The following is a 25183-nucleotide window of genomic DNA, read 5'->3' as shown; positions in this document are numbered from 1 at the left end:
TTTACAGTTTTATTTCTGACTTTTAAATTGAATAAAGCTAAGAAGAATGAAAGTATAGAATGTTGAAGAAAAACTTTAATTTTTAGATTGAACAAAGTAAATGATAATGAAAATAGAGAATGCCGAAGAAGAAAAAAGACGTGCAAAAATCACAAATGCTTTAATCTAGTTAGTTAAACATGATATACTAAACTATTTCAAGGACTAACTATTATGAAACAAAACACGGGTATACTATTTATGAAACTGACTATTTATGAAACTCAACATAGTTACACTATTTATGAAATTGAAAACACGTACACTATTTATGAAACTGACTATTTATGAAACTTAACATGAGTACACTATTTATCAAACTTGTTTATCCATATTTAGGGTCTCTGTATTTAGATCTCGTACAAATACTCGGGGGATTTAAATGTAATTATGTAATAAAGGAAGGGGCAAATATGTAATAAGTGAGGAGTCCTTATTCTATAAAAAGACTCCTCACCCGCATAATTAGAAGAGACCAATTCTTAGGCCTAACCCCTTATCCTCTCAAAGCTCTGACTCTCAGAAGCTCTCTCCATCTCTCTCCCTCACAAACAGAGAAATACAATATCAGTGTGGACGTAACCCAAACCTTGGGGTGAACCACGATACATCTTGTGTTATTTACTTTCATGCAGATTCATGGTCGGATTTACGTTGTTCCAAGACCCCTCCGGTTTTGTGCGTCAATATTTGGCGCCATCTGTGGGAAACAACATGAAAAGTTATGTCGTTTCTCTCTCAATTTTTCACCTCCACCGTGAATTTGCAGAAACCCAAGAACCCAGAAAACCTTCGCAGACTCTAAAGTTTTAAGAAACCATCCAAAAACCCATTAATTATGAAACTTAATATGAGTACACTATTTATGAAATTGAAAACAAGTATGCTATTTCTGAAACTAACTGTTTATGAAAATAAAAAACGAGAACGTTAAAACTGACTATTTATGAAACTGAAAATAGGTAGACTATCAAGTCTAGCGGAATGTCGAAGTCGTTAGCTCTTGGGTCTAGCATCGTCACTTCTTTCTTCTTCCTCCCTGTCCTATCTAGGGAATGGTAATCATCCAAGCATATCACCGTCGTGATGTTGCTGATGAGCATGTTGGAGTCGAACAACCTGAAATATGCATTTGACAATTTCGCAATCAATTTCAACTTCAATGGACTAAATTTGAGATAAAAACCCACATCTCACTGAAACTTGTAAAATGAAGTCATAGAGAGTATTGTATTTTTTATTTATTTATTGTTTTTGAAAATCATCCCTCAAGTTTTGATTGGATTTGGTAGACCCATCAAGCCATCACACCATAAAAAATCATCAAAAGAAGAAAAGAGAAATCATACACTTCGAATTCATAAATAAAAAATAAAAAATACAACCCCCATTTATCCAAAAAAAGAAAATACATGGATGCACAAGTACACAGAGATCACAAACAAATTCATTAGAAGCATGGATGAATTTATATCAATGAAGCACTGATAATTTTGCATTTATTCTCTCAGCCACAAACATCACAGAGATTACATGACAAAGTCAAACGTGAATTTGAAGCTACAACATTGACAAAATAATGAAGGGATGGAGTTTTCCTGTTTACCTTATCATTCATGAATCCGCAAACCTCGAGATCTTTGTCGTCCGTTTGTTCATCCAATATGAAGCCATGGCCTAAAATCAAAGTCCTACATAGCAACAACATGCATGGGTAATATATTGAGCTTTTCATTCCAATTCTTTGAACAATAACATTAGAGATGAAGGATGGTAAATGCTTACATTTGCGATATCGGAGAAAGGGATGAAGATGCTCCAGCTTTAAGTTTGGGGGTTGCAAATTTAGTGAAGGTTTGTTTGCGGTTTAAGCATCTTGAGGTGGCTCTGGTTGGTTGAAGGATGATTGATGTAGGGTTTGCAATTTGGACGGAGAAGAAGATAATGTTCTGCCATTTTCCGAGATTAACGGAGAAGAAGATATAAAGGAAACAGACCAAATAAACGGGCAAAGAATTGACATTAGGGGTAAATTCTGAAGCTCGATAAATTTCTTTTGATTGGGCTAGTTTGATTGGGCTGGTTTGGTATTGGGTTTTATCCTAACCATTAAATAGAATTAGTACATAGGTTTTGGTTAAAATTTAAAATTTTGAAGCCATTCTCATTAGTTTTCCTTAATAATTATGGCAAAGGATAGTGTTATTCACACACTCATTTTTATCTCTTACACACCCTTGTTAATTTTTTGACATTGATTATATTCAATTCATTCAATCCGATCTTAGGAAATTGAAAGGGATGTTTGCAAAGTAAAATGGATGTGTGGAAATGATATGAATGTTCTAACAGCAATAGCCGTCATACATTTAGGGTCATCTCTGAGATTTCAGAGCCATGAGCGAAAAATTATTAAAGGGTCCCTTCTTTATATAGTTTTAAAAAAAAAAAAAAGACCATTGATTTTTTTTTTTTTGGGTCTAAAAGACAATGTGTTGATGTTAGAAAGAAATAACTTAAATGAAAACAAATCACTCATTATAAGTTTACAAACGTCATTAAATAATAAGTAAAAAATAGCTAAAAACATAACCTTCACTAAATAATCAAATTTAGTGAGAGGCTTTTTGTAACATCCCACATCGCCCAATGGTGTGGATCTTGTAAGCCTTATATGTATATTCTCGACTCCACCGTAGCACGATATTGTCCACTTTGGACCCCGACCATGCCCTCACGGTTTTGTTTATGGGAACTCATACGATAACTTCCCGGTGGGTCACCCATCCTGGGATTACTCTCGCGTGAACTCGCTTAAGCTAGGTAGAGATGGAAATATACATATAAAGCTTACATGATCCACACCCCTGGGCGATGGACGCGCCCAGGTTTGTGGATCATGTAAGCCTTATATGTATATTATCATCCCTACCTAGCACGAGGCTTTTTGATGTGGATCTTATAAGCCTTATATGTATATTCTCGACTCCACCGTAGCACGATATTGTCCACTTTGGACCCCGACCATGCCCTCACGGTTTTGTTTATGGGAACTCATACGATAACTTCCCGATGGGTTACCCATCCTGGGATTATTCTCGCATGAACTCGCTTAAGCTAGGTAGAGATGGAAATATACATATAAAGCTTACATGATCCACACCCCTGGGCGATGGACACGCCCAGGTTTGTGGATCATGTAAGCCTTATATGTATATTATCATCCCTACCTAGCACGAGGCTTTTTGGGAACTCACTGGCTTCGGGTTATGTAGGAACTCCGAAGTTAAACGAGTTCGCGCGAGAGCAATCCCAGGATGGGTGACCCACTAGGAAGTTCTCATGTAAGTTCTCAGAAACAAAATCGTGAGGGCGTGGTCGGGGCCCAAAGCGGACAATATCGTGCTACGGTGGAGTCGAGCCCGGGATGTGGTGGGGGCCCGGGCCGGGATGTGACACCTTAGGTTCGAATCTCATATATGACGAATTTGATACCAAATTAGGTTGCCCATTGTGTGGCTTAACCGAACTTCCCCTCCTTTTAATGTAAAATATATCGTTGTACTAAAAGAAAAAAAAATCAAAAGCAATTCAAGCTTAAACCGCCAAACAAGAAAAAAAAAGCTTCAAAAACTCATTTTAAAATTCCACTTGAATATATAGCAATTTAAAAAAAAAATGTTTCCTATTATTAGGGGAGAGAGAGAGAGTTATAAACTATTACAATAATTTAGATGAGGGGAGTTTTGAACCCGGGGCATATGAGTAGAAACCCAATACTCTATCCATTAGAATTTTATACCACATGCACTTGAATATATAGCATCATTGTTTAACAAAATTGAAAAATTATTATTAATTTTTCAATTATTAAATAATAAAATTGAAAAAAATTATTTGTAGGACGTTGTTATTGACACTCTAAATATTTTATTATGTACTCTAAACTTTTATCTTTAGAAGAAAAAAAATTACACTTATAAAGATCGCACCATAAATTTTTAAAGTACTAATAAAATGATTTTTTGTCAAATATAATATTATTACATATAAATATTAGATGAGAGAATATTTTTTTAGCTCCCTTTAGCCCTCCCCATTCCCCAAAGCCGCAAGCCACTGCATGCATTGATGAATCTTACTCCGTAAAGATTCTAAAGAGTAGAAACATGCCATGCAAAACAATTTGATGAATTGATAAAATGAAATAATAATAATTTGATGAGAAGTCAGAAATGTGTGCGATATAGGCTATAGCCATGCAAATTTTGGGTCTTGGGTCGGAGACGCCGGAAAATAGTGTTTTGTATAACACTTTTAACTGGGCCTGATTTGGGCCGCATAAAAATTCATAGGTACTTTCTTACTTGTCCTTGATGACAAATAATAATGATAATCTAAACTATATCAATGTCAACACAAAATGTGGAAGATAATTTAGTATTTTATCACAAAATAAAATCAAAGGTAATAAAGTAATTTTGCACAACCTAAATTTTATATTTTTTTAAAGTCACTTATATGCAAGGAATTAAATATCGATATTATCGGCGAAATATCGCCGATAATATCGTTTTTTTCCAACAGCGATATTTTCAGAGTATTCCAATTGATTATCGTGATAATATCGATAATATCGCTCTCTCTCTCCGTCGTCGGAACGACAGCCGAGCTCCGTCGTCGCAGCTGCCAAGATCTGCGCCTCTCTCTGCCAAGATCTGCGCCTCTCACAGGTGGTGATGGTACTCGCCGGAGTGTGCGCCACGGTGGAGGTCACGGTGTCATCCGCCATTCTCGCAGAGGCTGGAGAGAGAAGACTGATGATGTGTGATGATGGTGGTGTCGTCCTCGAGCTGCTCGAGTCGAGCAGATGGTGCTGCTGCTGTGTGTGTGTGGTCACGGCAAGAGAGGGAGAGAGGGAGAGAGAGTCGAAGTGAGAGAGAAGGAAATGGCTTGGTCCCTGGTGTGGATTTGCACTTTGAAGTGTGTCTGTGCGTGTGTGTGTAGAAGTGTGTGTCTGTGCGTGTGTGTGTGTGGAAAGGAAAGAAATAATAGAAAATGAGGGAGTGGGGTGTGTTTGTGCGTGTGTGTGTGTGTGGAAAGGAAAGAAATAATAGAAAATGAGGGAGGTAGTACATCCCACGTGAAGAAGGAAGAAAGGTAGTAGAGATTTGATGGGTGCGGCAGTATGTCAGAATTAGGGTAGATTTAAAAACTAAAATATGAGTTTTACTTGAAAGTTGTAGTAAATCATTATATATAAATGATTATGGTGTGTTTAATTTTTTTTTCATTAATTACTATATATTTTATTCACTCACAGTGTTTGCCAGCTCGCTGTATAATCAACTTAAATCAGTTAAATCCATCATGTAATGCATTTTCTTCCAATTTTTTGTGATAAACTAATAGATAATTGACTAAATAAACATCCTGCAAAGTTTCAATAAAAATTTCCAAGTTTTTCTTACAATTTCCGTGGTTTCCATGTAATTTTTATCGATATCGATATTATCCCGATATTTCCATCGATATTTCCGTGTTTTCGGACTACCGATATTTCCGATATTACCGATATTTTCTTCCTTGCTTATATGTGATGCTAACATATCTTTCAATTAAAGAATAAAAAATAAAAGACTCTCTCCCTACCCTACTTCCATGTTCTCTCTCTCCTTCCCCCTTAAAAAAAAAATGTTCACGCAAAATGTGTGTAGGTATATGTCAGTAATAGTAGTAGTAGTAGTAGTAATAATAATAATAATAGCTAATTAATAGTTTTCACCTTCAAATTTGAAGTGATTTGTAAAATGAGTAATGAAGTTTTAATTTTTTTCTTGCATATTGCACCATGTAATTTTGAAATTATATCGATTTATATATTTTGTTTCTTTGAATTATCAAATAAATTAAGGGATTTTTTTTTCCGTTAAAACCACAAAGTCAATCCCATTCTAGCATTGCTGTCATGAGAAGTTACAATGAAGGATCTTTATTAAAAAAAAAAAAATACAATCTGGCAATGGGTAATAAAGCCTAACTGTGACCATGATAACACTCATATCACATAAAACCTCGAACAACCAATATAAAATATAACATGGCCAACAAAAGTTCGGTAATGTGGAACCCTAACATAGTCACATTGATAATATGGCAAATTGAAATCAGGAGGAGAATCCCAAACAATACTAGTAGAAGAGGAATCATGATTTGCAAGGGCATCAGTAACTTGATCACCTTCCCTATAAATGTGAGAAGACCGAAAATGCATTTGGGAAATTCTATGCAAGCAATTCTTCCACGAATTGAGGAGAGCGAAAGAAATCAAGAATGAAAACAGAATAAGCCTCCAACCAAATAAAATTCCAATCCTGAACTGAAGCTAATTCAATAGCATTGATTATAGCTATTACCTCTGCTGCAACAGAGCTAGGAATCTTCAAGTTAGAACAAAATGCACCAAGGAACTAACCTTTGAAATCCCGAAACACACCAACATAACCAGCATAATAGTAACCACTCTTGCAAGCACCATCAATATTTAACTTAACCCAACCAGGATTGGGAGGAATTCAACACACCTCTAAAATGATGGGGCTCGATGAGGCATACATGTAGCACCAAACCTCTTCAACACACATAAAGCGCGAACATCGTTATTCATACAACCAGATTCTATTTGAATAATGGATCTGACCATAAGCAACATTAACACTAAGTCCTTCACGCCGAGCTTGGTTTCTCAAGTACCATACACACCACAAAGTAGAAACAAAAGATGCCAACCACAAATCTCATAATTGTGAACTTTTATTCAAGGCCAACTAGTGGTGAAAGCGCTCTAATAAGGAGCCATGAAGTGTAACCAAGCCAAAAGAATCCCAAATATGCTGCCAAATTGACATGGTAAAAGTACATATAACAAAAACATGCTCAAAAGATTCTATATGCAAACAACATAAAACATATGTAGATGCCATAAAAATTTCGCGTCTTTGCAGCATGTCCTCAGTCAAAACACGACCACATAAAACTTTCCATGCTAATATAGACATTCTAGGAGGAATAAATTTAGACCAAATCAATCTCCCCCAACCAACAAACGGCAAACGAGGCCTTGAGAATGATATGCATCACTAGCAGAGAGCTCACCTGAAGGAGAGGGCTCACAAATTACCATATCGGATCCTTAGCCAGCCATGGAAATAAGTACATATTTCCGAAGAAACTCGCAAATAACAGGTAAGTGCAATTGAAATATTGGAGCAAAAGACCAAACACCCTCATTAATAAAATCAACATCCGTGTCCTCAAGACTATCAACATCATCCCTTCTAACACCAAAAAGATCAAACAACGGTGATCCAACAAAATTCTCTCAAAAATAAATCTTTTCACTGGAAACCCACTAACCATCTACTTTGCTTAACAAATAGAAGACCGATGTAATCTAATGCAAGGCCAAATTGAAGAACGAGCATACGAACTTCTCACTATAGAATAAAAATAAATAAAAAATAAAAAAACAACCAACCGAATCAGATGAAAAAATATCCAAACTTTCTTCATTAACAAAGAGCGGTTCAAAACAACTAACTGTTTAAGACCTAAACCACCTTCCTCCTTATGCACACAACAACAATGCTTCCAAGCAATCAATGACAAGGGAAATTTTTTCGAATGTCATATGAACTTATACATATTTTTTAATTTGTCATATGAACTAAAAGTTTAAGAAATTTGTCATATGAATGTTCTGAAATCATTAATTGTCATCTCAACTAACTCCGTTAAATTTTCCATCCAAAAGAATGTTATTTTGGATTTTTTACCTTATTTTCACAATTTTATTCATTTATTTATTCATTATTTTTATACAATGATATATGTACATAGGGGTGGGCGATAAATTGGTTTTCAACTTTTGACTTCTTTTATACAAGTTCTCTACTTACATTTTAGAGCATCCTCGTGATGAAATGTCCAATTATTTTATGTACATGAATGACTAAAAGATCTTCAGATTGAATTATATTTTGCATATATGATCTTTAAATGATGAAAAGAGAATGAATGGTTCTAATTATGATGTTTGGACTATAGAAGCAAAAATTCGCCACCTTTAATCTTGAAAAATTTGTACTATTACTCCTTTGATCAAAGATCAAAGCCTCAAAACGCCGACAAGGTGGGTGGGGGGTGGGGAAGGGGGATGGTTGGTCAATGGATCTTCCATGCTTAAGTTAATATCTTTGAAAAGAGTGAAGTGTTTAGGGCTTGTATACGTAGCAAAAAACTTACCAAAATTTGGTGGAGATGGAGGTATTTATAGGAGGCCGACTAGGGTTAGGGTTTTGCCCTACACATGGCGGCGTCCAATTGACCAAGGTAAGGTGTGTCATCCGTTGGAGAGTATTTATCAAATATAGCCAAAAATTAATCCTTAATTTCAAAAACATTACTTTTTATAAAAAAAATCAAATATATCCAAAATTTCACTTAAATAGACACAAATACCCGCAAATGTAACAATCAAATAAATTAAAGGCTTTTAAGCCACCATCGCCTCAAGTTCCGGTCCAACTTCACCTTCGCTCTTACACTCCACCACCATAACCCTATCCTCTTCGACCCCCTCATCACCGACATTGAGTGCCATCACGGTTATCGTAAGAGTAGCAAAATTGCAATCATGCCTTCAATGCCTTGTTTCTTCCCACGACCCGGTCACCAATTCATAGACGCTTAAACTCTTTCCGAATTGCATCAATTCTCTATAATCTTCGAACCCAATTGGAAAAGGAAAATTTTAAGAAAGAACCACTAAATTTATCTCAGCATGCAGAAATTTGGTTTGGAAGATGGAATAAGGGTTTAGGTAGGTTAGGGTTTTTGATTTGGGCATGTCTGTTGGATTTTACCTACCAACTGAAGAAGACGACTTCTTCTTTTAATTTTTTAATTATAATTTTTATTTTTCTTACTACTATGATTTTTAGTTTTAAATATAAAAACAATTTTTAAAATTAATCCACATGTCTTTATATAATTGTATTTGTGAGACCCTTGTGGTGCCACATTATCGCACTAATAGAGCAATTGACAGATTTTTCACGGAAATACTAAAATGATCACGATGAACAAATTTAGAGAAAGACTAAAATGATTCACGATAGACAAATTCAAGGACACTACTATTGATTTTCATTGTTAAGGACCAGACTAAGGAGTTACGTTAATGTCACAAACCATTTTGGCTAAAAAGTCTTTAATTTATTTTATTGTTAAATTTGAGGGTATTTGTGTCTATTTAAATGGAATTTTGGATATATTTGAATTTTTTTTATTATAAAAAAGTGACATTTTTTAAATTAAGAGTTAATTTTGGCTATATTTGATAAATACGCTCCATTTGATGAATTAGGAAAGAATATTCTCAATATATTAATTAGGAGAAAATATCTTGAAACAATGGTGGAAGTATCCTTACTTGGTTACGAGGAGGATTCCTTACTTGATGGAGTTGTTTTTCAATTGAGAATGTATTAAAGATAGGATTTGGTGATTAATCTTAATGTCCTTGACTTTTTCATGCCACTAGTAGGGGAACTTTGAGCAATCATAGTCCGCTGCTTAAATTTCGAGGGATGCTAAGCTGCATGTGGGAGTACTTGTGTGCACTACCCATTTAATGAGGAGAATATTGTCTTCTTCGGGATAAAGTTCACATGTCGCCTTCAGGATTTTTAAGATTATTTTTTACTTTACATAATAAAGATTTGTTAATCGTAAGTGGAAGACACAAACATTATAAAAAAAAAATGAAACTTTGGTTCCGGTCCTTGATTGACTAAAATCTTAGATTGAAACTTTATTAATCTGAATATTTTGATTGAAGGACAAAATGTTAAATTTCAGTATTAATTAAAAATTTTAACAACCACAATTATGAAATCCTTCCTAAAATAATGCAAATATTAATACCAAATAGAGATTTTTAGTGGTCGTCATCCATCCCTACAAAATTTGAATCGATATCTGGTCCAGGATATTGCCTGTCTGCTTCCCGTTCTCTCTCTTTTATTTATTTATTTATTTATTATTTATTATTATTTTTTTAACTATACAGAACGAGACTTGAGGAGATATGGTGTCTGATTGTATCCAAATAATAATTAATAATGAAAATGAAGGATTGTTCTTTCTATTGTCGGTGGGGTGAGTTTTACTGCAATTTAGTTGAAAAACATAAAGATGAAAAGGCCGAAAAGAAGAAAGGATAGGGAAGATGGGCATTGTAGTAATCATATGTTTATTTTATTTTTTATCAGATGTCTCCAAAGAAACATAATCATACTTGTTTATATTCTGATTCTACTGAATTAGTAAACAATTTTATGAAATCAGTACAATTTCTATTTCAATTTCAGAATATTTTAGTAAACAATTTTTATGGAAATATGATTTTGATTCTCCTTAATTCAACTCCTCTAATTTTAATTATGATTAAATAACGGATCATTAATACCTAATAGGCGAGGAATCGAAATCCTTAACCTACAAGAAACCTTAGACTCAAAATACTAAAACACCCTTGCAATATAAAATTACCTAAAATACTAATATATTCCAACATAATCCTCCTTAATAACGTGCAGATTTTTTGTGTTCATCTCAATACCTTGCAGTTTAATCTATTTGCATCATTCTATATAACTTAATACAAGTTGATGATTTAACAATATTATACCATTGCTGCATTTGTAAAACATTTAATAAAAAAAGTTCAAAGTATAGATACCAGGAGCGTTCCACTACCTTGCTTTTAGGCTCCAATTTATATCCAATTTAATTCATTTTCTCAGTCTAGTTTCCGAGCAAGGGAAGCCTGTACTTTTTTCAACAAAAGCAAATCAACTTTGCAAGAAAATATTTCATGGGGAGGACTGGATTGTTTGATCTTGAAGGGCACTTCGCCTTCTATGGGGCATATCACAGCAACCCAGTTAACATTTTGATTCACACTTTCTTTGTGTGGCCATTATTCTTCACTGCTGCTGTTCTTTTCCACTTCACACCCTCTCCCTACAATTTCTCATCTGGGTTTAACAATCATGGTTTCAAATTGAATTTAGGGTTTGTTTTAACTTTTATGTATGCTTTCTTTTATGTCAAATTGGACAAGAAAGCTGGGTCCTTGGCAGCTTTGCTATGTTTTCTCTGCTGGGTTGGAGCCAGTGTTCTTGCTAGTGGGCTAGGGTTTGCTAAGTCATGGAAGCTTGTTCTTGCTGTTCAGGTTTTCTGCTGGGGTGGACAGTTCATAGGCCACGGGATTTTTGAAAAAAGAGCAGCAGCTCTTGCAGACAACTTTGCTCAAGCACTTCTGATGGGGCCTTACTTCGTGTTGCTTGAGCTTCTTCAATCAGCCTTTGGGTATGAACCTTATCCAGGGTTTCATAAAAGTGTGAAAGCAAAGATTGAAGCTAATATCAAAGAGTGGAAGGTCAAGAACCCAAAGAAACTCTCCTGATCATTAGCTTAAATGCATGGGTCACGTTTAGTTAATTTCTTCTTAAGTTATGTTTTTGTCAACTCTACAGTTCCATCAATCACATTTATGAACTTATAATAAAGGTACTGGCTTTATACAATAACCTTATTCTTTGAACCTTTCAGATTTGTGATAACTAGCTCAAATGCAATTTGCATTTTTAATGGTCTTTCCAGGTGCTCGATTTCTTAGGATATTTACTTTCAAATGCAACTTGCAGCAAGAATCTTGTGTTATATTTTTATGGATTTGGGCATCTGCTTTGTTTTGTTTGGCAGGATCTGCTTGATACTTAATACATACAATGTTTTTTTTTACTACAACTACATTAAGGGCTGAGGGGTTTGATTAAGCCTAGCAATAGTCTATAATAAATATTTGGTATCGAGCTTGCCCTTCATATGCGTCGAATCTAAAATCTCTCATTTAGAAGTGGGGATAAATACTTTAGAAAGCACTACGTAGCCATTAAAATACAATATTAGAGATTAAATAATTGAGAACAAAAAAAGAAATTTAAAAGAATTGCTATTCTCATCCATATATTTTTCTTTTGGTCACCTTTTAATGAACATATATAACAAGTTTACCTTTTGTGAAGTTGACCCTTGAGGACTTAAAGCAGAATTAATTTAGGTTAAGATCAATAGTATTTTTCGTATTTTTTTTTCCAAAAGATAAAATTTATTATAATTTAATTAAAATGTTTATATCCTCCACAAAAATATTAAATAAGAACTCAGGGCCTATGCAATCCCAAACTATGAGTGCCATTTTTTTTTTCAAAGAATAAGATGTAACTGCATGTGCCGCCTTATTACCTATGTAATTGCATGTGTCGCCTTATTACCTTGGTGAGGTCCGTAGGCTATCTTAGTAGTTAGGAATATATCAAGAGTAAAAAATTTTGATTTTAAGACTAATCCATGGGTTTTAGAGGAAGTACCCGCACCATATGGTTAGAGCCTTAGAGGTGACTATTTTTTGTTTTCTATAAACAAGTTTTTGGAAACAATATTATTTGAATTTTTTATATTTTAACAAGCAAGTGAAATCAAGTCTTTGTGATTTTGATGCATATTGGGTTTGTGCATATTTTCTTAGTGATTTTGATGCCACCAACCATATCTCAATGTATCATTTTTTACATTTTATTCAGCCTCCTCTAGTAATTGTACTTAATTAATAGGATTTTAGATGTCTTCATTCTCGGTTCATTTAGTCAGTCAAGGTGTTAATTTATTTCAATTAGGCTCATGAATCATTTTGTCATGATTTGGAACGAGATTCCCGGTGTTTAGAGTTTTTAATGGAAAGAGGGGTAAAGATTGTTAGGCAATACAATTTGTTGATATCGTGCACCGGAAACTCTGAAATTGTCACAATTGGTACAGTTGCATCATGAATTTACTACAAAATCTAATCTGTATCTGACAGGAAAAGGGTAGATAGGCCATATCCGAAATGACATGAAATTAGTTAGATATGGTTTAAAAAGAGGGGATACTTATAGTCTCATAAATCTATTTTAGTTGAAGAATGTATTTTGGCAAGGGGACCTTTGAGCTGATTACGTGAAGAAACAAATTGTCTTTATACGTATACAAAGTAAGGGTGGGCACTTGAAACCGAAAACCGCAACCAAAACACGAACCAAATCGAACCGAACCAAACGGTTTGGTTTTACGGTTTCAAAACGATTTCGGTTTGAAACCGAACCGAATAGGGGAAAAGTGGTTTGGTTTCGATTTTGGCCCTCCGAAACCGAAACTGCATACCTTTATTAAATGTTAAATTCTAATTGGTTATTTTCATTGAGTCCATACATTAAGTATGGACTCAACCACATCATAACATGGCCACATAACAGAACCCTTTATTTTCTTTCTTCTTCTAGTCCTTGGACTGAGACATTGTGTTCTCTTTCTCAAGTTTATTCATCTGTCTCCTGCACTCTTCCAATTCTAGACGCTCTCTCTCTCTTCTCTTCGGCCTCCTTTCCTCTTCATTCCAGGCTTTCCAGCTCCTAGCTTCTAAATTTCAGAGTGCTAATATGGTAAGAACTATGATTTATAACTTGTTTTAGTTAAATTTACTTATAGATTTGAGATTAATTTTAGGGTTGGGTTTTGAATCAAAAGGGGATTTGGTTTTTCGTTGGTTAGTCTTCGATTTTTCTTCGTTCAAGAACATTAGAATGTCAATTGAAAGCATATACGATATTTGCATGTTGTAGGGAGGTACTAGTAAACGTCGTGAATGATTCAAAATTTCGTAGAAAATTATGTATTTTTACCTAGAGTCTTTAACCTTGGTCCTAAAAGGCTAAAACTGCATCCTGAGTATCCCGGGGTGACATGGAAGACTGAAAATGTTGTTGAACGAATGGGTTTTAATGCTTTTTTTTTTTTTTTTTTGTTCTGTAGCTTTGTCATATTTGTTCCTTTTTTAGCTGATATGGACTCTTAATTGATAGGAAAATATTACCTTAGGTCCTTTAACAGCTAGATAATCACCTTCGCGCATCACTATAAGTGGTGAGACATCCTTCCTTGTGGATACATCTACCCATACGATAAAAAAATAATTAAAAAGTTATCAAACCATACAACATAGGCCAAGCAGGATAAGTGATTCATTAGAAATTTTAAAAAGAAAACAAACCTTTATGACTAATTCAAAGTATCCAACATCTGAATCCAAAGTTGTTGGGGTATATGGTTTGACAACATCTTCATTAAGGCTGTCTTTTTCTAATTTTGGTATCTGCTGATTGTCATATTTCTTCTACTGATTGTCATATTTCTTTTTCTCTGTTTTATGTTGTTGCAGTTAAATGCTGATAAAAGTCATTTCCAACGAACATTTGTTAATCAGGTATATACTCGGATTTGATTAGAACTACAATTGCATTACATTTGTTAAGACTCGATTGTGCATGGCATGCCCCCTTTACTTGTTATTTACCAGAAGATAGCAAGGTATGCATATTACACTAGAATAGTATTCTGTTGTCATCAACTAGGTAACGTGAATTTATGATGGTATCAGACCCTAAACTCTAACGCCAATCGTGAATTTGTGATGCAGCGAGGCAAGGAAGTCATTAAATAGACCGCATGTTGGGCAAGTCCTTGATAAGTTGATAATCTCATCTACAATTACAGTCTGACTGTTTGTGGGAAGGCTTTGGCTTAGTAAGCCATAAAGTGCTCTTCAAACTGCACTTGTATTGGTTGTGATCACCCAGAATTGCAGTTACTGGGACTTTCTTTATGTTACACTTTCTGTGTGTTTGCAACTTTACTAAAACACAGCTACCACCTTTTGTTATTAAAAAAATTTCACATAGTTTGATTGGTAGGTTTTACCAAAACCAGAGTTATTATAATCTTTTTTATGTTTGGGTTTGCGGTACTAGCATCGGATTTGATGTGCTCTTAGTTGCCTCAAGTTGAATTATTTTGTTGTGGTTCTTGTGGATGTGAATTTTTTTGTCATTAACTAGGTAACCATAATAGTTTTTTCAAACAATGAAACCAAACGAAAACCGTTTGAAACCGAACCAAATGGTTTGGTTTCATTTCGGTTTTAGCTTCCAAACTGCACTGAACCAAACCGCAAAAACTTACGATTTTGGTTTGGGATGTGATATCCACACACCCCATTTTACTTCTCACACACTCTTCTAATTTTCAACCGTCGGATCGGATGAATTGAAGAAGATCAACGAACAGAAATTAATAAAGGGTGTGTGAGAAATAATTTGGAGTGTGTGGATAACACACCCCTTTTGATTTTGATTTTGATTTCACTCAAAACCGCACCAAACCAAACCGCGCTCACCCCTAATACAAAGTGAACTATGTGAAATGGGAGAAGTATTGGTGCCATCCCCAAGGTCCACCTCTCTCTCTCCTCTTCCTCACTCCTTTCTTAATTCTAATTTAGTAAGGAGCCCGTGCTTTTCCTCAAACCGACGTTGTCTTACTTGATGAACGGCGGCACGATCGAAGTCCCTCACCCTCTGTTATCGTTGGACCATGAGGTGGCGGTGATCATCTCTCAGAAAGCTCGCGATGTTCCGCAATCCACCGCCATGGATTACGTTTGCGGGTAAATTTGTAATTTTCGTTACTGTTATTTGTTAATTAATCACTTTTTATTTTATTTTTTGAAGGTCAGTTAATTAATCAGTTAATAGTGTTGCTGTTAATGATTTAGTTTAATTAATCAGTTGGTAATGCTGCTGCTAATGATTTAGTTTTAATATAATGATGCTGTTAATGATTTGGTTTTAAGTTTAAATCTAATTAGCGAAAATTGGATGGTGTAAGGTTATGCACTTGCTTTGGATATGACTGCCAGAGAAATTCAAGCTTCTGCTTAGGTAATTATCGATAATCGGATTGTTTAATGCGATCAAAGACGGTAGTGAAATGTTCAATTTTATGGCTACAAGTTTCTAATTAGAATGCTAATGCTGCAGTTCATGATAATCATATGTTCTGATTTAAACAGTTACTACAAATGTATTGTTGCTTTGTGATGAATGAGTTATCTTTTGCATTTAAGACTTTTTCGTTTCTCGATACTAAGTCTAAAATAGAGATTTCAGAGCAAAACATTGATCCAGTATAAGCGAGTTGTGATTTTGTAGTTTTTATATGTTTCCAGATAAAATCTGCTGAGATTAGAAAGTGAAAAAGGGCAAATGAAAGCTATGGTGACTCTCGAAAGATGGTTCAAGTCCTTGTTGGAGGTACATTGGACTTATGTTTCTTATGTGTTTAGTACATTGTTAGGACTATAGATTTGGATTGAACTCAATGTTGTCAGTGAATATAAATATATGTGTGTGTGAATATATGTGTATATATAGATTTATACATTGTTAGGACTAATAATTTTTGAGCTGGCAGGATTTTCGATTGGGATTGGGGCTAAGGATTAGGAATGTTGGATAGCATGTTAATTTATATGGGAGTAGGTTTTTTCTTCTCTGTGAATCAGGATTGACAATTTCATTTTGCACAGGCCATACCAATTAAAGATGCTATGGTGTTGTCAAAGATACACCAGACGTATAAAGTTGAATATTTCAAGGTTGCCTGTTTTCTGTTTAACCTTTTTGTTTTTCCTACTTCTTCAGTTTCATTTCTTACTTTCGACTACTACTTTTAGGATGTTGTTTTGGCTAGACTTTTGGATAAGGCCACAGTCCTGCAAAGATATAATTTTCTCTTCTTTTACATAAGATATTAATTTTTTTAGTCATTCATCGTTTTGAAGAATGCATTTGGTCTGCTTGAGCATAATATTCTGATCTCAAACCACTTTCACAAAGCTGATTTATTATCTACACGTGTGCTATTTTCATTTCAAATTGTGACTGCTATTTTGCTCTTCCCGTTCTCATATTCTTGACAAGTGACCTCTGAAATTTATTGCCTGTAGCTTTTCAAAGCGCTGCAGGTATAAATTCACCTCACACTTCCTTGGCTGGGGAGAATCAGACCATTGAGTGGGCTATACGACTAACAGTTGCTCTGAACATTGCCAAAGCATTAGATCACTGCAGCAGCGAAGGCCGCCCATTGTACCATGACTTAAATGCATATATGGTTCCCTTTGATGAGGTGTTGTCTCAAATTCCCTTTCCCAAACGACAATTAATCAAGTAGAGGACCAATTAAGTCGTTGAGAAACAAATTTCTTTGTCTACATTGCTGAATATTTGCAGCTTGCAAATTTCATTGGTTATGATATTTGATTGAGTTAAACTTGGATTTCTGGATTTTGACTTTTTCATTTGTTTCTCTGTTGCAGAGTTGGCTTCATTTCAGTCCAGTCTCTAAATAGGTCCAATAACTCACTAAATAGGTAAGTCGAGAAGAATTCAGCGTTGCAACTCCTTTTTTGGTATGCTGTTTAAATCTGTCTATCATTTTATTCATTCGTCATGTTTAACCTTGTTCTGAAGGCTTCCTATGGCTAACTTAAGCATTTTAGTTATTCATTTTTTAAAGATGTTAGCTATTTTGGAACAGTTTGAAAGTTAATGCATGACTCGAGGATGACTTTTAGCTTATTCCACTTATCTTTTAAGCTCTCGCTTCATTCATGTGCTGAGTCATGGTTTAACTGTCTAAATTCAAGAACTAAAAATGGCCAGCAGGCTATAAAGCGATTAGATTTGTCTTTGTTTTGTAATTTTCATTTATTAATGTTCTTTTGGCAGCTTATTTGATTGTATTTGTGTAACACATTGGTTACTTGACATTTTGAGGTATATAATTTGCTTTACTTTGTTTCAGTTTCTTCAGTTAGATAAAGAGTGGATATGTGTGTGCTTTATGCAAAGTATCTTTTGTATGTACTTATCAAATCTTATGTCGAGATTGAAGGCTTTTTTATTAACAGTTGCATGGCTGGCTTTTTTTTATTAACAGTTTATCCATGAATGTGAACTTAGAATTGGCTATTTCTTTTATTAAGAATTTGTTTTTACACACCATATTGACTCTTCTTCATATAAGTATATAGCATGAGCATGTAGAATGTCATGTCTGCGTGTCATATGATTTTGCATAAGAATTATAGAGTGACAGCATGTTGCAATGGTTTATTGTGTGTAAAACATAGTCCACTTGGTGAATGGTTTCCCATTCTTTTAAGCTTCAGTGTTTGAGTTGCGTTAGATTGTTGAGGAATTCATCAAAAAGGCTTCCAGATATAGCCACTTTCTTACTTCCAAGGGTCATGCATATTTCTCCATTTTTTCATCGATTACTTTTTATTTAGATACATTTTCTTTTCTCTTTTAAATTATTGTATTCAAGGTTGACTTTGTTATATTAACTCTGAAATTCGAAACTCGAACACAAGTTTCTAAAATATAATGTTCTTTGGAACTTTCCATATTTCTGAGTATGCACTGCATTGATTATGGTTTTTTAAATTCAAGGCCACAATGTTTGCATGTCCGCAATCATGTGAATTAAGGCTAAAAGTACTGTTCTAAAAATCCCCGCCTAGCGCCACCTAGGCCCCAGCCCACCGCCTCGATTAATGCCTAGGCCCCAGCCCACCGCCTAGACGACCTAGGCACCCGCCTAGACCCGCCTAGGTTGCAACTCACTTAGAAAATACATAACTTTCATTTTGCATTTTGTTTTTTTCCAATAAATTGTAAGAGACTTGTTGCATACTTGAATGACCAAACATTATATCCTTATTTCACATGTTTTCATTATGTTCCAATACTTCATGATATATATGCATTCTATTTTGTAGTTTATGATGAAATTATATATATTTCAAGTAGAAGCAGACACTTATTTACCTGAAATATAATAGATTTACTTAAATCTGCCTAGTTCGCCTAGGCCCCGCCTAGCCGCCTAGGCGCTAGGCCCCAGCCCGCCGCCCGACTAGCGCCTAGCGACTTTTAGAACCTAAAACAGATACAAAGTATGATGAGAGCAATTCAACGATTTAAATTAGTTTTTCAATCACATTAGTTACTTTGTCTAAAGAAAAGAAAAAAGAGCGTCTCCTTCATCAATCATTCTTGAGATGCATCTTAGTGTACATACAGTTCTCAGTTTTCTGTCTCCCTTTATTCTTTTAATTTTGTGTGTGTGTGTGTGTGTGTCAATCTTTGCATACACACAGATCTCGGATAAAGCATAGTTCTAGATGTTTTTTTAATTCTAACAAACTGATTAGACGAATAAGCGCACAACTTGGCTATGTCTATTGATATTATCGTATTAGTGGGAATGATATGGTTGGAAATTTTGTGTATATTTTTATGCATAGGCTTGATAAAATCCTGCTCTTTTTGCTGCGATCAATTTTTAGTTTTTTGGTTTGGTGAATTCTTGCATTGTTTTCCATTGAAGAGGATTCGAGCATTAATATTGTCAGTAATGGTGAAACTACTGGTTTTCCAGCCACCCCACAAAATGAGCAGCTGAGTTATGCATCTCCAAGCAAGAAAAGGCTGGATGCTATTAGTGATTCTGCCAAAGAATCAATACAAAGTGGTAGGTATTTACATTTCCATGTATAGGATTTTGTGGATTTTATGAGATATATTGTTTGTTCTTCTCTCAGCTTCGAGTTTTAGATATGTTTAGCTCCTTTTCGAAGGACAAGCATATTTTGCGCTAATTTAATGACTTATAGCTTATCTTTTTTTCCTTCAAAATTCATGTGCAAAATTTTGTTGAGTCAACATTCAATGCCCTTCCTTCGAATCAAGTTAAAGGTAGGATCACTAAATCATACTATTTTCATTGCCTCTTTATCCCCTTGCTGAACAGAATGGAGTGAATTGTCTTCGTTTGCATTCTTGCATTTGAACTTGCAATTCAGTTTATGCTAAATTAATCATATTTATTTTTTGTTGTCTTCGATTCTACTGAGTTACACCGTATTGTCTATTTTTAGATTTCATTTAGACTCATAAACTGAGGCATTATGTATGGCATTATGTATGCCCAAGAACGAATGGAGGAGTTCAAGCAACAATGCCGGTGGCCGCTTTTGTAAATAGAGTGAAATATACGAATGATCAATTAGCTATCATAAAATAATGTGGTCTATGTATGTAAATAGGACAATGTGGTCTATGTATATATTATGTACTTGCACATTAAGTATGTAAGTGGTACCATATGTACTGTTTTCAATCCCGCAAACATTTTTTGCTAGTAATATCTATAACACCTTCAAGGGTTTTCTGATTTTTTTTTTTTTTGTCGCAAGGTTTTTCTATATTTCATAAAATTTTATTTAAAATTTTGATTTTAATATGAACAATTCTGTATTAATAAAATTAAATACGTATTTATTTTTCACTAGCCTTTGATTACATGTATATGTTTGTGGTTCCTGATTTTTGAATTTCTACGGGTTTTGGCAAATTTGTCCGATCTATTAGTCAAGTGTGAAACTGTTTGCAAATTTGTCCATTTGAATTTCTAATGAATTAATCTGATTGCAAGTGTTTTCCCTTCCAGAGAAGACTTTTTCCCTTCCAGAGGAGGAGGACACGGTCATATATCTTATAGCTTTATGACAACTGGAATTATTTAGACGTTTTCCTGGGAAATTGATCGGTGTACTGGTGTGGTGGTCCTTTCTTGGGAGTTGCTCTGCAAATTAATCAATTCAACTTGCACACAGTATTCTTTTGTGTGGTGGCATTAATTCGAGATAAACCAAGGCAACTATCATATAGAAAATTAGTGATTCCAAAGAAATAGTAACAGCAATAGCAGAAAATAAAATATAAAATATACGGTTGTCAAGAAATTGTAGCTACGTGGAAATACCCGACCTTGGACTTTTCTTCTTAATTATACAGCTTCTCAGCTTCTCAGCTTCTATAAGTAGGTGCTCGCCACCATGCACTCTCATTATCCTCAAGAAAAATAGCTATTTCAGACCCATGCATTGTTCAATCCCTTCGTCAACCTCTCATTGCAATTAGCGGAGTCTTTTTCTAGCCAGCTCGTTCAATACTTGCACCAACTGAGTTACTGAGAAGCAACTTTCTTTCTTCTTTCGTTTTGTGATCGGACAGAAGCAATTTTCTGCAACTTGGAAAGCTGCCCTTTCTTGTACAAATGGCCGAAATTGCGGTACCAGTAGCGTTGTTTCTGGCGGACAAAGTGATAATGTTCCTCGACAAAAAATTCAGCCGATCGAGCATTAATAATAATAATCCCCGTGATGATGCTGGAAGAGCCAAAAGTTGTTTAGAGAGGATGCGAGCATATCTTAGTGACCACTCATCAGCAGAACTGTCTGCTTACGATGGAGGGTCTCAACAGTTTCAAACTCGTGTAAAAGAGATCTGAAATATAGCTTATGAAATTGAAGACGTTCTTGACGAATTTCTGCTTCATGTCCCTCATCAATTCCACAACAACGACGTCTCTCAGAAGCTACACGATGCTGTGAAATTTCGCACGGTACAGAAAGCAAGCCGTGAGTTCTCGGACAGAATTAAAAATATTGACAAGAAGCTAAATTTTGTTTTCACGCTGGATAAAATTCCACAATTTCCGGGACGAGATCAAGAAAGTCGCCCAAGTTCCAGCACCACAAGACATGGAGATAGCACGGTGACTCATCATAACCAATTCCTTGAAGAAGAAGAAATGGTAGGGTTTGAGAAGCCTAAAGAAAAACTCATCAGTCAGTTGATGGAAGGAGATCCAAGGTTTTCGAATATTTCGCTTGTAGGTCCTGGTGGCTCAGGCAAAACCACTCTTTTGAAGAATGTCTTCAAGAGCAAAAAGGTCCAACGGTTTTTTGAATGCCATGCTTGGATTGATGTGCCGCGTGACTTGTGTCCCCGTAAACTTGATGAGCTCTTGCCCAACATGTTAAGCAAATTTGATCCAAAAGGCAAAAGGAAGGAATCAGTTAATCATGAAGATCCAAAGGCGCAATTGGTAAGAGCTTTGAAGGGCAAGAAGTTTGTGGTCGTGTTAGATAATGTTTGGAGCAAACAAGATTTGGAACGCATTGTAAATGTTTTACCAAATGGTTTACCTGGGACTGGGAGTAAAATAGTCATAACTACTCGTTACTCTGAAGTAGCGTCTTCTCATGCAAACTCTTCGTACATCCACAATATGAGCAATGTGTTGTCATGGGAACAAGCTTGGAATCTATTCTGCCGAAAGGCTTTTCACAAGAGCGAAGGAAAGTGTCCAACCCAGATTTTGGACTGGGCAGAGAAAATCGTCAAGAAGTGTGAAGGCTTGCCCCTTGCAATTTCAGCTGTTGGTACTTTGCTAGCAACGAAGCGATCAACTCCACTTGATTGGAAGAAGTTACATGACAGCCTTGGATCAAATGTTCCCATTATTACCCAAATATTGGAGCCAAGTTACAAGGACCTTCCAAGCCATCTTAAGACTTGTTTCTTGTACTTTGGCATGTTTCCTGAAGACTACTCCATTAGCCGTGAAAGGCTAATTCGCTTGTGGGTAGCTGAAGGATTTGTGATGCAGAGCAGATCAAGAAAACTAATGGAGGAGGTTGCAGGAGGCTATCTGAATGATCTCATTGGAAGAAATTTAGTTCATGTGAGTTCAAGGGAAGTCGATGGAAGAGTCAGAAGCTGCCGTGTACTGAACCTCGTTCGCGAGTTCATCATCGAAAAAGCGGAGAATTTCATCACTGTCTCGTTGGCAGCAAACTGCAGAGGTACTGCTCCAGGTGAGAAAATTCGACACCTTTCTGTTCATGATGTTAGTAAGGGCAACAATTTTTCAAGGGGTACAGATTTGAGTTGTACTCGTACCATGCTATTAAGTGGGCAGGGAAGTTATGATTCCGAGCTTGAAAGACTACTTAAAACCTTTAAATTTTTAAGGGTTTTAGATTTGCAAGGGATAAATTTGGACAACTTTCCCGATTCTGTTTTTGGTCTCACCCTCTTGAGGTACATAAGTCTAAGGCACACCGATATTAAAGAAGTGCCAAAGTCCATAAAGAAGCTTGGATTCTTGGAAACCTTAGACCTTAAGCACACAAAAGTGACCAATTTACCAAAACAGATTTATAAGCTCCGCAATTTGCACCACCTTTTAGTCTATCGCTATGATGTCACGAATTATGTGACATTTGAAGCTGCAAGAAGCGTAGAACTCTCTGCAGGCAACATTTCATCTTTATCCTCCATACAAAAGTTGTCACTAATTAGTGTAAAAAATAACAGAAAAATCATAACAGCCTTACGAGAGTTGAAAGGTCTTAGGAAACTGGGGTTGACCGATCTTCAAAAAGAAGATGGAAGGAAGTTGTGTTGTTCTCTTCATGAAATGGAGCAGCTCTCGACATTGGATGTACGATCAACGAGCGAGGAGGACTTTCTGGATTTGGATCATGGTGAATTTCGTCCTGACTTTCTGCAACGCCTATATTTGAAAGGGCGCCTAGAAAGGCTGCCAATGTGGATTTCCAAACTTCACAGCGTAGTAAAGATTGGTTTAAAGTGGTCAAAACTTCAGGCTAATGAAAACCCACTTGAGGCCCTTCAAGCTTTGCCTGAGCTGATGGAGCTCGATTTGGTTCAGTATCACACCGGTGCAGAGTTGAAATTCAAAGCTGAAACGTTCAACAAGCTAAAGATATTACATATTGAACAGTTTGATCAGCTAAATAAGATGGTAGTCGAGAACGGGGCAATGCCTAAGCTTGAGAAGCTAATCATGTCTAGATGTCAAAATTTGAGCTTACTTCCACTTGGAATGGAGCATCTTACGCATCTCGACGAACTGCTTCTATATGACATGCCTGATGAGTTCATCGCTAAGCTTGGGAAAGACAGTGAGGACCGTGCTCATGTTGAGCATATTCGAGTCATCCACTCTTTCCATCTCGGGAGCAACCAGTCCTTCACTGGATTTCAAAATCTTTCCTGATTGAGTTGACTCTAAAGAAACACAAGGTAAATAAAGCATTCAATTGCCTGCTTGTTTTTTGGTTGATGAATTGCAATAGTTTTGACTAGGGTTTTAATATTTTGATCTCTTTCTTCTCTATCTCTAGGCCACTGTGGGGGGAAGGAGAGTAACTGAAATGGTGATCAGGTGAAGGACGAACTGACGGTTAAGTTGGCTTAGAACTTTGCTGAAGTGAAGAAGGCAGGAATTCACCAGTACAGAAATGCTATGGCCTTTTGCATTTATTTTATAAACTTATATATTGTTGGCTATGTTCTCGTGTATGCATTTTGTTATTGTAAGGGCCAAACTTGATGTCTAGTGAATGAAATTGAGCTGTGGCTCACCGCACGGCCATAAATAAGAGTTGAGTAACCACTGATTAATGAATATACACATCTTATAATTCGGATATCTTTTGCACGATTTGAATCACTTAATTGGGAGCTTTCATCGATTTGTTTCGATAAGCAGTCCGTCAGATAGGCTTGCATCATCCTGCTCAAAATTCGGAGGGCTCTTTCAACAACATCATCCCTGACATTGCTTGAAAGGTTTAAGTTTAGGTTTGTGAATCTTGAAATTCTCAACTAGCATCAATGCTAGGTGGAACGGAAAATTCAGCCATTTTCACTGGAATTATTAAGCCTAAAATATAAATAGCTACATTGCGTGCCTCCGTAGTAAAAATTAAATTTTTTGTATAAAACAACTGTGTAACTCTATTCCTTGGCGAGCAAGGTTTTACGCTAGAAGAGGAGGAAAGATGGGGGAACTGAGAAGTAATGGAGAATAAGGGTTTTGCGACCATGTTCGTCCTCACATGACTTCGCCCCTAACTTTGTCTTAGAAATGAGATAAAATATACAAAGCAATACAATCAATTTTGGAACATAACGAAAGGTCTTGGTAAATGCATGTATCGAGCAACTAGATAACGAAAAGTCTTGGTAAATTCATGTATCAAGCAACTAGATAACGAAAGGTCTTGGTTTTTCCAATCCAACTGCATGCGGATGGGAGGGCGGCTACAACAGGCCACCCATTTTGAACATTCATCCTTAATTTTTCTTTGTTTCTTGGCTTATGGTTATAAGGTTCGCTTTCTTCCGTCTAA

At 35.7% G+C, this 25183-nt stretch overlaps 3 protein-coding genes and 2 long non-coding RNA genes across 8 annotated transcripts; 4 read left to right on the top strand and 1 right to left on the bottom strand.

The window, feature by feature from the left end:
* Positions 1 to 846: 846 nt before the first annotated feature.
* On the bottom strand, positions 847 to 4831 carry LOC126622799 (uncharacterized). Its single transcript, XM_050291516.1, has 4 exons — positions 4625 to 4831; positions 1825 to 1988; positions 1646 to 1730; positions 847 to 1158 (listed from the first exon to the last, which is right to left on the bottom strand). The coding sequence occupies exons 1-4, from the start codon at positions 4829 to 4831 to the stop codon at positions 1102 to 1104; spliced, it is 513 nt and encodes a 170-aa protein (XP_050147473.1). The 3' UTR covers positions 847 to 1101.
* A 5966-nt stretch (positions 4832 to 10797) lies between these two features.
* LOC126624274 (2-hydroxy-palmitic acid dioxygenase mpo1-like) lies at positions 10798 to 11762 on the top strand. The gene has a single exon (XM_050293311.1). The coding sequence runs from the start codon at positions 10979 to 10981 to the stop codon at positions 11570 to 11572; it is 594 nt and encodes a 197-aa protein (XP_050149268.1). The 5' UTR covers positions 10798 to 10978; the 3' UTR covers positions 11573 to 11762.
* Positions 11763 to 13525: 1763 nt separating this feature from the next.
* On the top strand, positions 13526 to 14854 carry LOC126624277 (uncharacterized). Its single transcript, XR_007624036.1, has 3 exons — positions 13526 to 13649; positions 14426 to 14470; positions 14684 to 14854. It is a non-coding gene; the product is annotated as an uncharacterized LOC126624277 (long non-coding RNA).
* A 626-nt stretch (positions 14855 to 15480) lies between these two features.
* LOC126624275 (uncharacterized) lies at positions 15481 to 20350 on the top strand. 4 transcript variants are annotated; one of them, XR_007624034.1, is made up of 8 exons: positions 15481 to 15709; positions 15931 to 15983; positions 16271 to 16355; positions 16631 to 16699; positions 17051 to 17232; positions 17423 to 17476; positions 19552 to 19868; positions 20051 to 20350. It is a non-coding gene; the product is annotated as an uncharacterized LOC126624275 (long non-coding RNA). The 4 variants fall into 4 exon arrangements; XR_007624032.1 differs by having other exon boundaries at positions 19552 to 20350; XR_007624035.1 differs by having other exon boundaries at positions 19501 to 20350.
* Positions 20351 to 20981: 631 nt separating this feature from the next.
* LOC126624272 (disease resistance protein RPM1-like) lies at positions 20982 to 24458 on the top strand. The gene is made up of 2 exons (XM_050293308.1): positions 20982 to 24071; positions 24173 to 24458. Exon 1 carries the CDS (start codon positions 21769 to 21771, stop codon positions 24043 to 24045), a length of 2277 nt encoding a protein of 758 aa, XP_050149265.1. The 5' UTR covers positions 20982 to 21768; the 3' UTR covers positions 24046 to 24071; positions 24173 to 24458.
* The last annotated feature ends 725 nt before the right edge of the window (positions 24459 to 25183 follow it).

The sequence above is a fragment of the Malus sylvestris genome, chromosome 5, assembly GCF_916048215.2.
Source record: "Malus sylvestris chromosome 5, drMalSylv7.2, whole genome shotgun sequence".
NCBI lineage: Eukaryota > Viridiplantae > Streptophyta > Magnoliopsida > Rosales > Rosaceae > Malus > Malus sylvestris.
This window is presented reverse-complemented; position numbering and strand designations above follow the sequence as displayed.

Excerpts from the sequence above, each read along its gene's own strand:
- LOC126622799 (XM_050291516.1), bottom strand. The coding sequence starts at position 4,831 with ATGGCGGATGACACCGTGACCTCCACCGTGGCGCACACTCCGGCGAGT. Across the intron at positions 1,989-4,624 it reads AATACTCTGAAAATATCGCT|AACATTATCTTCTTCTCCGT; the intron begins GTTGGAAAAAAA and ends GGAAAATGGCAG. Across the intron at positions 1,159-1,645 it reads GCGGATTCATGAATGATAAG|GTTGTTCGACTCCAACATGC; the intron begins GTAAACAGGAAA and ends TGCATATTTCAG.
- LOC126624274 (XM_050293311.1), top strand. The coding sequence starts at position 10,979 with ATGGGGAGGACTGGATTGTTTGATCTTGAAGGGCACTTCGCCTTCTAT.
- LOC126624272 (XM_050293308.1), top strand. The coding sequence starts at position 21,769 with ATGGTAGGGTTTGAGAAGCCTAAAGAAAAACTCATCAGTCAGTTGATG.